At 46.6% G+C, this 13,941-nt stretch overlaps 1 protein-coding gene across 2 annotated transcripts in view; it reads right to left on the bottom strand.

Annotated features, from left to right (window-relative positions):
• The window catches only part of LOC118093869 (major facilitator superfamily domain-containing protein 8), a 32,398-nt gene that overhangs the window by 6,649 nt on the left and 11,808 nt on the right, over positions 1–13,941 (bottom strand). Inside the window, exons 7-12 of one of the 2 annotated variants that reach the window (XR_004693701.2) lie at positions 12,651–12,724; positions 11,702–11,785; positions 6,894–7,023; positions 4,788–4,910; positions 2,342–2,472; positions 2,072–2,217 (exon numbers count right to left, since the gene is read on the bottom strand). Coding sequence is in view for 1 of the 2 variants with exons in the window: in XM_035133649.2 (XP_034989540.2) it covers positions 2,128–2,217; positions 2,342–2,472; positions 4,788–4,910; positions 6,894–7,023; positions 11,702–11,785; positions 12,651–12,724 (632 nt within the window). In the remaining variant the exon portion in view is untranslated. Of the gene's footprint in view, positions 1–5; positions 2,218–2,341; positions 2,473–4,787; positions 4,911–6,893; positions 7,024–11,701; positions 11,786–12,650; positions 12,725–13,941 lie in introns of those variants that run through there. The other variant, XM_035133649.2, reaches the window with a different exon arrangement.

Genomic DNA, 13,941 nt, shown 5'->3' with positions numbered 1-13,941 from the left:
CAGGAAAAGGACAGAAGCAGGAATGAGGCAGACCAGGCTCGTTGGGGACACAAGTCTCTTCTTCCCATAATCCATATTGGAACATCTGAGGGTTGCCATCTTCGCTATGACCCCAATGTCCCACTGCTGGTCAGCCACTACTAGTTCCAACTTTATTAAGGCGTACATGTCATAAGGAATTTGTGCACCTGCTCACATGGAACTGCAGCTGCCATTCTGCTGCCCATTCAGCCAGTTTGGAGGAATCCTTCCTTTTCATGTTTCAACCACCCTGAAGGAATGAAGCCTTCACCCTCATCCACAACTGGAACAAGAACCTAAGCCCCTCGTTGCTCTGTTTGCACATCTGCATCTTGTCTTGCTAGCCTCAGCCTTCAGACTGCGGTTCCTTACTGTTAAGGTCGAAACAAAACAAAAAAAATTCCTTCCAGCAGCACCTTAGAGACCAACTAAGTTTGTCATTGGTATGAGCTTTCGTGTGCATGCACACTTCTTCAGATACCACTGTTAACACATTACGGTTAATGTGTTAGCACATATGGGGACATGATGTATTTTTGCACAGTGACAACCACCCAAGATGCTGCTGTTAGGCAGGTTCACATTAGAATGTGAACCAAACTGATTTCCTCTCCCATCCCAGGCTCCTATGAATTTAACAGTAGTTTAGGGACAGAACTATAGGTGCCACCAAAAACGGAGCAGCTGTGCTTCCTTCCTCTCCTCTCTACCCCAATGGGATTATAGCAGGGACGTGGGTGGCGCTGTGCTCTAAACCACTGGGACTCTTGGGCTTGCCAATCGGTGGTTCAAATCCGTGCGATAGGGTGAGCTCCCGTTGCTCTGTCCCAGCTCCTGCCAGCCTAATAGTTTGAAAGCATACAAATGCAAGTAGATAAATAGGTACCACTGCAACGGGAAGGCAAACAGCATTTCCATGCACTCTGGCACTCATCACAGTGTCACATTGTGCCAGAAGCAGTTTAGTCATGCTGTCCACATGACCCAGAGAAGCTGTCTGTGGACAAATGCCAGCTCCCTCGGCCTGAAAAGTGAGATGAGTGCTGCAACTCCAGCCTTTGACTGGAGGACTGGGGTCCTTTACCTTTACCTTGGGATTATAGCAATGCAAAAATATGCAATGTCGCCACACTGCAAATTCCCCTAACTTAGTCTAGCTCCACAGCATTAGGTGTCATTGGGAAAGGACCGTCTCTTGCAGAAGAACATGCCTGCAGAAGGTCCTTGGTTCAATCCCCAGCATCTCCAGGTGGATAAGTCAATGTGGAGAAATACTTAGCTACATGGACCAATGGTCTGACTCTGAATAAGGCAGCTTGCTAAGTTCCACATCATATATGTTCGGTCTCCTGATTTGTAACTGGTAGACCCCTTCAGCAACTGAGCTTCAGATTCAGTAGCATTCCACAGGCAAAGTTTCATATGTGGACAGACGCAGGGCAAAAACGTTTTAATAAATAGAGCAAAATGTACATACTGGTGCAACTTATATGCAAAACAATAAGAAAACATGGAATTGCAAGCACCAAAACACCCTCAATTATCACAATTAAGACATTGAGGGAAAAGGCCTCTTACATTTATGAGTGGTGATTTTAAAGGTGGTGGGGTTTTTTTCGTATTAGCAAATGTGACCATTTGTTCCATATTGCAAAAAAGAGGGACCACCACCAAGTTATCTGTCTGGCCCAACCAAAGGTATACATGTTCTCCCTTGTCCTGCACAACAACCAGAAAATGATTTCAAACAAAATCCAGGTACGTCCCTCTCTCTCTCTCTCTCTCTCTCTCTCTCTCTCTCTCTCTCTCTCTCTCTCTCTCTGTGTGTGTGTGTGTGTGTACACTCAATAATACATTTTTTTTAACCACTATGCAGACATGCCTGGTAGAAAGAAGACCAGAGCAATCCCCACCACCACCGCTTCTGCATCTCCTTGCAGGAAGACTCCATCACCAGCTTCTCCAGGCCTCACTCCAGGAGTTTGAGAAGCCACACGCTCAACCATCAGACCAGGGTGGTGGTGGTGGTGAAGGAGACATGTGCTCTCACCTGGGTGAGCAGGACCTTCTCTGTTCCTTCAGAAGCACCTCCATCCGACGGGGCTGTCATGAGCGGCATTCATCTTCAGATGTTTGCGATGACACGTATCTTCTGGGCGGCTCCACCAGGTATGTATATGAGAGCCCCACCATGATCTGCCAGAGAAGAGGACTGGGTCAGCAGAGTGGGGCTGGGGAGGGGGAGAGGAGGAAGGAGGGATAGGGAGGACTCACTGTGACCCCAGAATGCACTTACACTGCTAGGGCACTGGGCACTCACCGTGAGGAGACTCAGCAGACCCATCATCACCCCCAGCATGATGTCCAAGTGGTCGGTCAAGCCTCCAGCCCACAGAGGCCCAAGGATGGTGGCCACGCCCCCTACAGAGCGACGGAGACCCTGACTGAACCCTGCAGAAGAAAAAAGCATTTAAAAGAATATTTATCAGTGTCTTCAGTCACACTCCAAAAAAGGCTCCCATATCGATTAAAAAATAACAACAGCAAATCATTCCCTGTCATTAGGCTTACAATAAAAAGACACGGCATGAAAGAAAAATGGACAGGAAGAGGAGGAGGAAAGGAGCTCGAGTGCCCGTTCTTCGTTACAAATTCTGTTTGGGTTGTGTGTTTGCTTTATCTAAAGTCCTGGGCTGCTCCTTCAGCCTGCTGTGCCTCAGACAACTCTCCATGTCACCCAGCCACAAGCAGTGGCGAAGACGGAACTGCAATGTCACTTCCGTTACTTGACAAGCGGACAAGCGCACAGCGAGGCAGAAAGAGCAAACCCAGGCGAGTCATTTTCCCAAGCCTGGAAGGATGTTGCAACAATGTTTTGCTGCTCTCAGGAGTGGGAGGTGTCGAGAGGCAGATCTTTTTTCCTTTTTAAAGGAAAAGGGGAAATCATGCCACAGAGCAATCTAACACCAGCCAACAAACAAGCCGTGCAAACAAGTGCTCCAGAGGGCAAATGCCGCACACAGTAAGTGGACCCAGGAAAGTGCAGCCTGATCAGGAAGAGAATACTAGCCTGGGAAACTGAAATCCTGGTAGAAATAAGACACTCTGCCCTCTGGTAGCCACGCCAGAGGGAGAGATGCTAGATCTTTTGAGATTGTTGACCTGGACCAATCTATCCCCGAAATGGCTTTAAATGCAATATGAAGCTTTCAGCAAGCAGGTGGTTGTGTCCCTGCATCAGCAGAGTTGTGCTTTGATGCCACCTGTCCAGACAGTTATCAGGAGGGTCACAAGGGTCAACTAGCCCAAGCCCCCCACAATGCAGGAATCGCAATTCTGGTGCATGGCAGTTAAGGTACCTTGGATCAAGGGGGGAAGCTCTACCACCACTCTAGACCAGAGGTCCCACCCATGACATAAAACAACAGGGGAACTATTTAGCCACTGAATGCTAGAATTTAAGGAATCGTTCCTTTCTCCCCACCCCCAAAAAAACATGACTATCCTTTAACTATCCGGTGCTCTGAAAAGCACTGAAAGATTCCTTCTCTGGCACAAAGAGTGTGTTGCTACCCTTGTAGGAAGGCATGGAGAACCACCCGAAGTGCACAGATAAATCTTCTTCGAAAGTAGATGATGCAAGACTAGAAGTACATGTCAATGTGTACACATGTGTGCACATGGCTCAGTACAAACATGCAGCAGAACATGAGTAGAACCTTGAGGTGTCAGCATGGGACTGCATTACTTCACGCTAAAGGAAGAGAATGCCAGTTCTGAACACTCCCCGCAGGCCTTAAAAATTAGCGTAATAGGGTGAGATTCTATTCCCATTGTGGTGTAGTGGTTAAGAGCGGTGGACTCGTAATCTGGGGAACCGGGTTCACTTCCCTGCTCCTCCACATGCAGCTGCTGGGTGACCTTGGGCTAGTCACACTTCTCTGAAGTCTCTCAGCCCCACTCACCTCACAGAGTGTTTGTTGTGGGGGAGGAAGGGAAAGGAGAATGTTAGCCGCTTTGAGACTTGTAAGGGGGTGGGCTTACAGGAAACAGCCACCCATCCAATCCAGCTCTTCTAATGGCTCAGACAACAGCGGTAGGACAGGAGACAGGAAGGAGGAAGTGAGCGGAGGGGGGCAGGGCTCAGGCAGCATACAAGAGCTCTACCTGCAGCCTGTGATATCAGCAAGGAAGGAGGGGCCAGCAGAGAGTTCCAGCGGGGAAACAGCAGAGGGGCGTACTTTCAAATTCTCCCCGGAACTGAGGCGATCAGCGGCTCGCAAACGCAGGGGGAGGAGCTTTGGGGCCCCCAAACTACTCTGCTGGGAGAGGAGCTGAAAAGCGCCATTGGGAGAATCTGATAGTACTGAGTAGACATGTTTTCATGAAGCTCTTGCCTTGTAAATAGCTTTCACAATAAAAGCACTAAAGACAAGATGGTTTGGAGTGTCGTTGCTTGAGGGTAGCCAGCAACCACCCTGCACAAGACTCTTTCGGGTAGTGATGAAGCAGGATATCAAATCCAAACTCTTCTTCCTCTTCTTCCCGGTTATCTTGGTCCATTATTATTTTCCTTCATGCAGTATTTCCCCCCCCTAACTACACACACGAGCTTTAAAAACAGTGGCATCCCCACCTACAGCCTGAAGTGACACAGTCCTATCACACCTCACTTGTTGGACTGGTCATGTTGTGCAGGTGCCTGATTATTGTCTTCCGAAGCAATTACTCTATTCCAAACTTTAAAATTAGAGACACGCCCTTACCTTGCGTTCTCTCGGCCGTGACTTTAGAAAAGAGCGACACTTGGGAGACTGCAACAAAGGGAAGGCCCAGGACTTGTAGGAAAACACCCACCACCATCTCTGTAAGGAGGATGGCAAAGGTACCTAGGAGGAAGCAAAGCACACGGGACTTGGTGAGGAGGAGGAGCGAGGTGGTGGAGAGCAACAGGGGATGATCTGTACGTGCGAGTGGACCACTGAGGGGGAAAGGCATTTCCTCCCATCCTCTCCAGTGCAAGGTTTTCGATGGAGCCCACTTAACACACGGGGGGGGTCTTACCTTCCAAGTCCCGGACTGTAGAATCCGGGACCGGCAGCCGTGTGACACCGGAAGTTGCGTCGACATAACTTCCGGTGCCGCTTTGCCCTTCTATGGGCACCAAAAATGGCCGCCGCTGGCTTCAAAAGTAGCTTCTACGCATGACTGGAAGTGCGTCGACGCAACTTCCGGTGTCGCCCCGCCCATCTATGGGCACCAAAAATGGCCTCCGCCGACACCGGAAGTCGTGTCTACGCACTTCCGGTCATGCGTAGATGCGACTTTTGAAGCCGGCAGCGGCCATTTTTTGTGCCCATAGAAGGGCAAATCAGAAAGAAAAAAATGGCCGCCGGCAGGAGAAAATAATGGAGAAAAACGGGAGACGAAGTGATACGGGGGAGCACCGGGAAAAGGTAAGTACAAACGGGGGTTTCCCAGGGAAAACGGGGTACTTGGCAGCTATGGGGGGGGGTCAGCTTGTACGCACATGCCCATCCCTTGTCTGTGTGAACAGACACACTGGAGAAAACAAGGAGGTGTCCGACATGATTGTCATAAGATCTGCAATTCACATATGCACAGCATGATCACGTTCATGCTGCAGCCATGCGCCGCACAGGGAAAGGTGAACCGGTGCTTGGGCTGTGTCTGAACAGGCCTTGCACCAAAGCAACCTTGTGGCCTCTTGAATGGTGAGGTCCAACATCGGGCACAGCCATTGCATTCAAAGCCGCACGGGCAAGACTTAAACCTATGGATTTTGCATCAGAGGATGCCCGTTCACCTCCCAGTGTCAGGTGCATGAAACAAAGAACAAAGCCACACGGTTGGTGAACGGAAGGCTAAGGTTACCTGTATTTTTACACCTCCAGGGCAGATGGAATTACATCTGCCTCTCTCACACAAGTAAAGGGGTTTTATGCCCTCCCCAAAGCCCACATTAAAGATTTGAGGCCGTCAAGTCGTGCACCCACAGCAGTGGCTAGAGGAAGAATGATTGCTGCGAGGAGCACAAAGAGAAGAAATGCCATGGTGCACCTGCAGCAGCCCCCTCCCTCTGCCCCAGCTGCAACAAAGCATGTCTCTCCCATATCAGCCTCTACAGCCACAGCAGGCACTGTAAATCTCCAACGGTTTGACCTCACCCCCAAAGGCACACTTCTCCATTGTCTCCAGGGACAGGTGGATGCCAGCAGAGAGGGTGGGGAGGCACAAAGAGATACAAATTGGTTACCCCAACAAATAAACACATGTTTTACCATGTTGTGGTTGGCGGCCAATGATTTAGATCCGGGATGGGGAACCCTTTTCGTCCCAAGGGCTGCATTCCCTTTCGGGTAGGCTTCTGAGGGCCAGATAGTAGTGGTGGGTGGGGCCAGAGGCAAAAGTGGGTGGAGCAACTAAAGTGAATTTTACCATTGTACAATAATCTGGTTTCTAAGCAGGAAGCATTTCAGCAGGGGCAGTGAGGGATGTCGGGTTTGGGCCCAAGGAGAGTTTCAAGGTCCAGACAAAGACCTGGAGGGCAGCGCTGGGCTCCCAGGTCCACAGCCATAGAATCAGCATTGTAGAGGTGGAAGGGACCAATCCCCAGCAAAGCAGGAATCTCAACACTCCTGGCTCTGGGACCACTTCTTATTGCTCTCCCAGTTCATTTCAGCTGCAGCTTTTCCCAACTGCAGCATGGGAACTGGGAATTTTGTCAGAGCTGGCTTCCGCTTCGTATAGGCATGGGGCCGACCAAGAGCAGGACACCAGTTTCACAAAGAGGATCAACAGGACCATGGAAGGTCCTTGGCTGCGTCTTGTCAGGAGCTCAGCAACGTTACCTCGGGGCCGTACTAGGAAGAACAGGCACCAAGCACAGGCTATGTTGCAGATGACCAGGCCAAGGACCAAGAGGACACGGTCAGACAGGCGAGTGCTCAGGCAGCGCACCAGGAAGAAGCCAGCAATGACCTGAAGGCAGGGGGAGAGAAGATGGTCATTTTGAGCATCATAGTCTTCTCACTTGACTAGACATCAACGGTGCAATCCTATGCATTTCTACTGAGAAGGAGGCTGCGCACCTTAATGACTTAACACAGGGGTTCCCAACAAAATTTTCTCGAGGACCCCTCATCGAGCCGCTATTGTGACAAGGACCCCCATTAATTCCTAATCCTAAAATTAAAAAGTGAGAGCCAAATTAAGAGTCTTTTTATATTTTATATTTATACGTTTTTTACAGTTACAACAGAGTACTCCATCAGTATACAGTAAGTTTTAATTTTCAGTTCTTAATGAGATGAGTTAAATCTGTCCTTTGAGTCCATTATTTCTGAAATATTAGGTTCCAAACTTGAAACTTTCACTCTGAAATCCGACTGCATGTCGAGCCGATTCCTATATTTGTTTTTCATGAAACACATGGAAGAAAATGCTTGCTTTGTTTACAAAACTACTGTTTTGCAAAGAGGCAGCGCGCGCCAGGGAGGAGGGAGGGGAATGGAGAAGACAGGGTACCTGCGCAGTAGCGCACAAATGAAGCCGACGGGTGCAAAGCATCTTGGGGAGGTGAGCGTTAGTAGAATGCTACTGCTCTTTGCAAAACAGTAGTGTTTGTAAAGCACCACCTAACGGCATACAGCAGAACTACTGCCTCTATCTAATTCTAGTTTTGCACTAGACTCTGCTCATGCAGGAAGCGGCCAAAACAAAAATATGTTATCATACGAAATATATTTAATATATTTTTTATTCTAATAGCATCTTGCGGACCCCTCTGGCATAGCTCGCGGACCCCTGGGGGTCCCCGGACCACCTGTTGGGAACCACTGACTTAACATATACAGCAGAACCATCATTTTCAATACAACCTTCACCCCCAGGCCTTGCAAATCAAGAACTATAGTTGATGATCTGATAGTCTTTACTTGGACCGCATTATTTTAACTCATGTCCCACAACTCCTAACAACTTCTATGCTATAGGGTTTTTTTACAAAAAAAAATCTTTTAATTTTCCTTCGTTGTTCTCTCTGTTTTATAAAGTGAAGTAATAACTTAAAAAATCATTTAATATAAAATAATGAACAGTACTTTACCATGACATATTGCAACATTTCTTATTGAAAATCCTTATTCCATTGTATTAGGTCTAATGATTTGCTTGGCATAATTCCAATTATTGTATTATTATTATTATTATTATTATTATTATTATTATTATGCCACTCATCTGACTGGGTTGCCCCAGCCACTCCCAACAAAAATAGTAAAAACACAATAAAACAACAAAAACTCCTTATTCTTTCATTTTTCTGTTACTCTTTCCAGGTAATTTTTTCCTTAGTTTGCACTTATCCTGGTTTTAAATTCTTGATAGCCTGATGTTATATGAGTCAGAATATTTTTTCCCATACTAAAAATTCCTGTAAAAATACGTTTTTAAAAAGGGACAACCATGAGCATCTTAAATTTGGTTGGAAATGGATTGTTGTCAACCAAAACCCAGCATTATATAACCCTGGATTAAAAGTCAAGCTGTCTTCAAGGGCAGACCCACACACAGCAGTCAAGAGGTGCATACACCGCCCACAAAAATAGCCAAGCCTTAGTTATCAGTTTACCAGACACTTGGTGAAAATGAATCATGGCAGGGAGTGGGAGATCTCTGAAAGTAGGGATGAAGAACTGGATCTGGCTGATGGACTGGATTCCCAATACCTTACTCCCATAGAATCATAGAGTTGGAAGAGACCACAAGGGCCATCCAGTCCAACCCCCTGCCAAGCAGGAAACACCATCAAAGCATTCTTGACATATGCCTGTCAAGCCTCTGCTTAAAGACCTCCAAAGAAGTAGACTCCACCACACTCCTTGGCAGCAAATTCCACTGCCGAACAGCTCTTACTGTCAGGAAGTTCTTCCTAATGTTTAGGTGGAATCTTCTGTCTTGTAGTTTGAATCGATTGCTCCGTGTCCGCTTCTCTGGAGCAGCAGAAAACAACCTTTCTCCCTCTTCTATATGACATCCTTTAATATATTTGAACATGGCTATCATATCACCCCTTAACCTTCTCTTCTCCAGGCTAAACATACCCAGCTCCCTAAGTCGTTCCTCATAAGGCATTGTCTCCAGGCCTTTGACCATTTTGGTTGCCCTCTTCTGGACACGTTCCAGCTTGTCAGTATCCTTCTTGAACTGTGGTGCCCAGAACTGGACACAGTACTCCAGGTGAGGTCTGACCAGAGCGGAATACAGTGGTACTATTACTTCCCTTGATCTAGATGCTATACTCCTTTTGTGGTCTACCAAGACTCCTAGATCCTTTTCACATGTATGGCTCTCAAGCCAGGTGTCTCCCATCCTGTATTTGTGCCTTTCATTTTTTATTGCCCAAGTTTTTGCCTCCCGTTAGCCAACTTTGGCAATGTCATAATGATGACAATTTTGCCAGGGGCTAAAGGAGGTTGCCATAACCAGCCTGTCAATCAACAGTAACTGCAATAAAGCCTGCAATAGACCCAGATGCCAACTTTGCTGCCACATACACCCAGACAACACCATTACTGGCCCCAACAACATCCAACATACCATCTCAGGACTATTTAATTGCTCATCTTCTAACATTGTGTATGCCATCAAATGCCAACAGTGCCCTTCAGCTCTCTATATTGGACAAACAGGCCAAACCCTACGCCAAAGGATAAATCCAAAAAAAGGATAAATGTACATAAATCTGACATCAGGAACGACAAGACATATAGGAGAACACTTCAATCTCCCAGGACATTCTATACAAGATCTCAAAGAAGCTGTTTTATTACAGAAAAGTTTCAGAAACAGACTGGAAAGAGAAGTTTCTGAATTGGAACTCATTACCAAGCTTAAAACCATGGAACCACCTGGGATGAACAAAGACATTGGATTCTTATCTCATTATGCATGATCAAGCTTTCTTTAGCGCCTCAGCCCTTGCTATTTCCCCGCAGTACCAACTGCAGTCATCAGCAGTCGTTAACAGCCCTCAACAGGTTTACTACTCCTATGAGCCCATCACCCATTCCCATCACCCCCAACCCCCACCCTCTGAATATACATAAGGTTCTGGTGGATTCTGTTTCAGTGTATCTGAAGAAGTGTGCATGCACACGAAAGCTCATACCAAAATAAAAACTTAGTTGATCTTTAAGGTGCTACTGAAGGAATTTTTTTTATTTTGTTAGGATTTTAGCTATCCTTAGCTGCTGCAGCAAGTACTGTTAGGTTTGGTGTAAATCACATGAGTGTCTGAGAGAGTGTGAGAACGGAAGTCTATCTTATCTCTTCCGCCTAAGGGTTGTTATTGTATGTTAGTTTCACTTCTGCCGTGTCGCAGTTCTGTACTGTTGGCTGGAGAACACAGACATGAGTTATGGAGTCTCTGTATATAATCTGTAAATAAACATAGTTTAGATCTATGGATGTTTCTTATTGCTGCATCATGCTAGAAGACTTGTATGCTCTTCTCATATGAGGAGGGTCGCATATTACTGGCACTCTGAACTGAAGGGACATGCCACCCAGAGAGGGCCTCCCGGGAATCGCTCAGGGGTCTTGGAGTCCAGCGTCTCCCAGAGAGCGTCATCCCGACAGTAACAGCACCTACCTTCCTTTGAAGCTGCTCTTCCAGGACCTATTTGTACTGGGAAGGCACCTTCAAAGGTATAAGCACCAATCAGGACTGCCATACCTCAAGGACTGCCTCTCCCCATATATGACCCGTCCCAAACTCTGCATTCACTATCTGAGGCCCTTCTTCATGTGCCTCCCCCACGAGAGGTCCGGAGGTCAGCAACACGAGAACGGGGCCTTTTCTGCAGTGGCTCCCCGTTTGTGGAATGCTCTTCCCAGGGAGGCTCACCTGGCGCCTTCATTATATATATTTTAGGTGCCAGTCAAAAATGTTCCTCTTCTATCAGGCCTCTGGCTGATTAATATCCTACAGCCTTTTAAATGTATCTGTGGGAAGCGGGAGGGTTATTGTTTTGCCTTGGCTTGGTTTAATTGTTTTATTGTGTTTTATCTTGGATTTTATTCTGTGAACTGCCCTGAGATGTTCTGATGAAGGCTGGTATATGAATTTAATGACTAAATGAATAAAATCAGCTGTCACGGGGACCCCTTCAAAGTCCTTTTGGAGGAAGAGGCTTGAAGCCAAACAGCTTTCCCCAAACAGAGAAAATGTGTCCTCTTTGCTACATTGAGTTTCCAGTGATTAGGACACTAGATACTAGCTTCCCTCTCTAGTATCACTAACCAGGTGAGTAATCAGGGCAGGATACCTCCTCCCACGCCACCCTGAGACAGGAAAGGGGTGGCTTGTGCTATATAACCTTATCACATTTTCTCTCAAAGTTAACAGTTTGCATAGAGTTTAAAAGCCTGACTAACCTGTTTAACCAGCGGCAACAGTGGGAGAAATTGGGCGGGGAGCACGCTTACATGCAAATATACACACCACAGAAAGTGACATCCCCCTCAAAAACAACCTTCAGTTCTGAAGAAGTCAGACAAGGTCACATTTTAAGGTGGGGGGAAGAGGGTACCCAGAGGGATTCTCTCACCTCGGTCCCTCTCCTGAGGGCTCTTTGCCACAGGGCTTGGCACTCACCTCCACACCGCAGAGGAAATACATGATGCTGTTCTCCAGCTCCCCAAAATTCAAGAACTTCTGGGTGATTGGGGTCACCATCGTCTAGAGGAAGAAAACATACGTGAGCATCCAGGAGCATAGGGGAAACCAATGCTCACCTTTACGTTCCAACACCACACTAAACGGCCTCTACCCAGTATACCTGAAGGAGCGCCTCCACCCCCATCGTTCAGCCCGGACACTGAGGTCCAACTCCGAGGGCCTTCTGGCGGTTCCCTCACTGCGAGAAGTGAGGCTACAGGGAACCAGGCACAGGGCCTTCTCGGTAGTGGCGCCCGCCCTGTAGAACGCCCTCCCATCAGGGGCCAAGGAAATAAACAACTATCTGATTTTAGAAGACATCTGAAGGCAGCCCTGCTTAGGGAAGTTTTTACTGTTTGATTTTTTTTATCGTGTTTTTAATGTTCTGTTGGGAGCCACCCAGAGTGGCTGGGAAAACCAAGCCAGATGGGTGAGGCATAAATAAATTACTACTACTACTACTTAAGAGACGTAGGAAATGGGGATCTGGGAGATGGCTCCTAAGATGAGGTGCCCCCTCGCCACACAGGTAGACCTAAGATCTTCAATGTACAGCTTTCGTCATCTGATGAAGACGCTCCCCTTTTCTCTGGCCTTCGACGCCTCTAGATTAGGACCCACCCTATTCTTTGGCCCACATTGCTTGGCACCGATTTTAATTTCGTGTTACAAATTGCTGGAAATGCAGCCAGGAGGACTTGAGGTGCAGGGCGGGGAACAAAACAAATACTAAAAACAAAGACGTAGTGAGAAATAATTGGCACTTCCCAAAGGGATAATATCGGTGTGAGAACCAGCCAGGAAGGGAGGGGGAGAATCTATACAATGAGCATGGGTGTGGTCAGGGATTTGCCTGAGCATGCAACGCATCAAAAATGCCACCTACCTCTAGGGCGGTTTGGTTGAAGAGTGTAATGAACTGGGCAGTCAGCAGAACCACCACCTCTTCCCTCAGGTACTCTGCAATCACAAATCTTGTTGAGGCACAAAAGAGCCAAAACAATGCTGACTGGGGCATTATTTCATTTCACTTTTAATCTGTATACCGCCTTTTTATGTTACTAGACCACAAGGTGGTTCACAAGCTGAAGAAGCAACAAAGATTGCACACCTCACAACAATCTAATCCGATACCAACAAAAAAAAGTCACAACTTTAAAATAAACTAGCCTAACTTTAAAATAAACAACTAATATCAAATGAAACATCCATTAGAATGTAATAGTTAACAATAAAGTTAAATATCAGCAAATAGTAATTAAACAGTTTACACTTAACAATAAAGCACTAATAAACCGTAATCAATAAAAAATAATGGCAAGTCACAATGCATAAAATACCATGAAACATGCAAAGCCAGGTAAAAGGATCAAATTGAGAAACAAGGACATGTACAATTATTATTTTTAAATAAACTTGACTTTAACCTTAACTTTGCTCCTGCCTGCCTCCCATTTTGTCCTTTCCTTGGAAGATGCTCTGTTCTCAAGGCCCTCTTCTGCCACGAGAGCTACTACCGGTATGTCCCCACCAGAACATTTGGAAATTGGTTGGGTTGTTTTATGAGATGGTGATGAGGAAAAGAGTTGAGGCAGCATCCTCCAGCATGCCAACTGTCTGGACCTGCAGACCAGTAAAGGTAGGCTCAGCTCTAGCCTTCTCCATGGGCCTTCTTGTAGGGCAAGCTTTGGATCAGAGATGGAGAACTTCAGGTCCAGGGATCAGATGTAGCCAAGGACCTGGGCCCCGGGGCTCTCCCCGAAGCCATGTGTCTTGCTTTGTAATGTTTAATGTTTTATTATGTTTTTATATGTGCTGAAAGCTGCCCTGAGTGGCTGGGGAAACCCAGTCAGATGAGTGAGGTACAAATAAAATTATTATTATTATTATTATTATTATTATTATTATTATTACAGTGGTGCCTCGCTTAACGAATGCCCTGCTTAATGAAATTTCCGCTTAACGAAAGGATTTTTCGAGCGGAGGTTGCCTCGCTAGACGAATTCGTTTTGTGAAAAATTCGTCTAGCGAATCGCGGTTTCCCATAGGAATGCATTGAAATGGGCAAAAAAATAAATCAAAAAAATTTCAATGCATTCCTATTGGGATTCACTAGACGAATTTTTCGTTATAAGAAAAGACCTGTGGAACGAATTAAATTCGTCTAGCGAGGCACC

The sequence above is a fragment of the Zootoca vivipara genome, chromosome 5 (assembly GCF_963506605.1).
Source record: "Zootoca vivipara chromosome 5, rZooViv1.1, whole genome shotgun sequence".
NCBI lineage: Eukaryota > Metazoa > Chordata > Lepidosauria > Squamata > Lacertidae > Zootoca > Zootoca vivipara.
The sequence above is the reverse complement of the archived record's forward strand: the minus strand, read 5'-3'. Positions and strand labels throughout refer to the sequence as shown.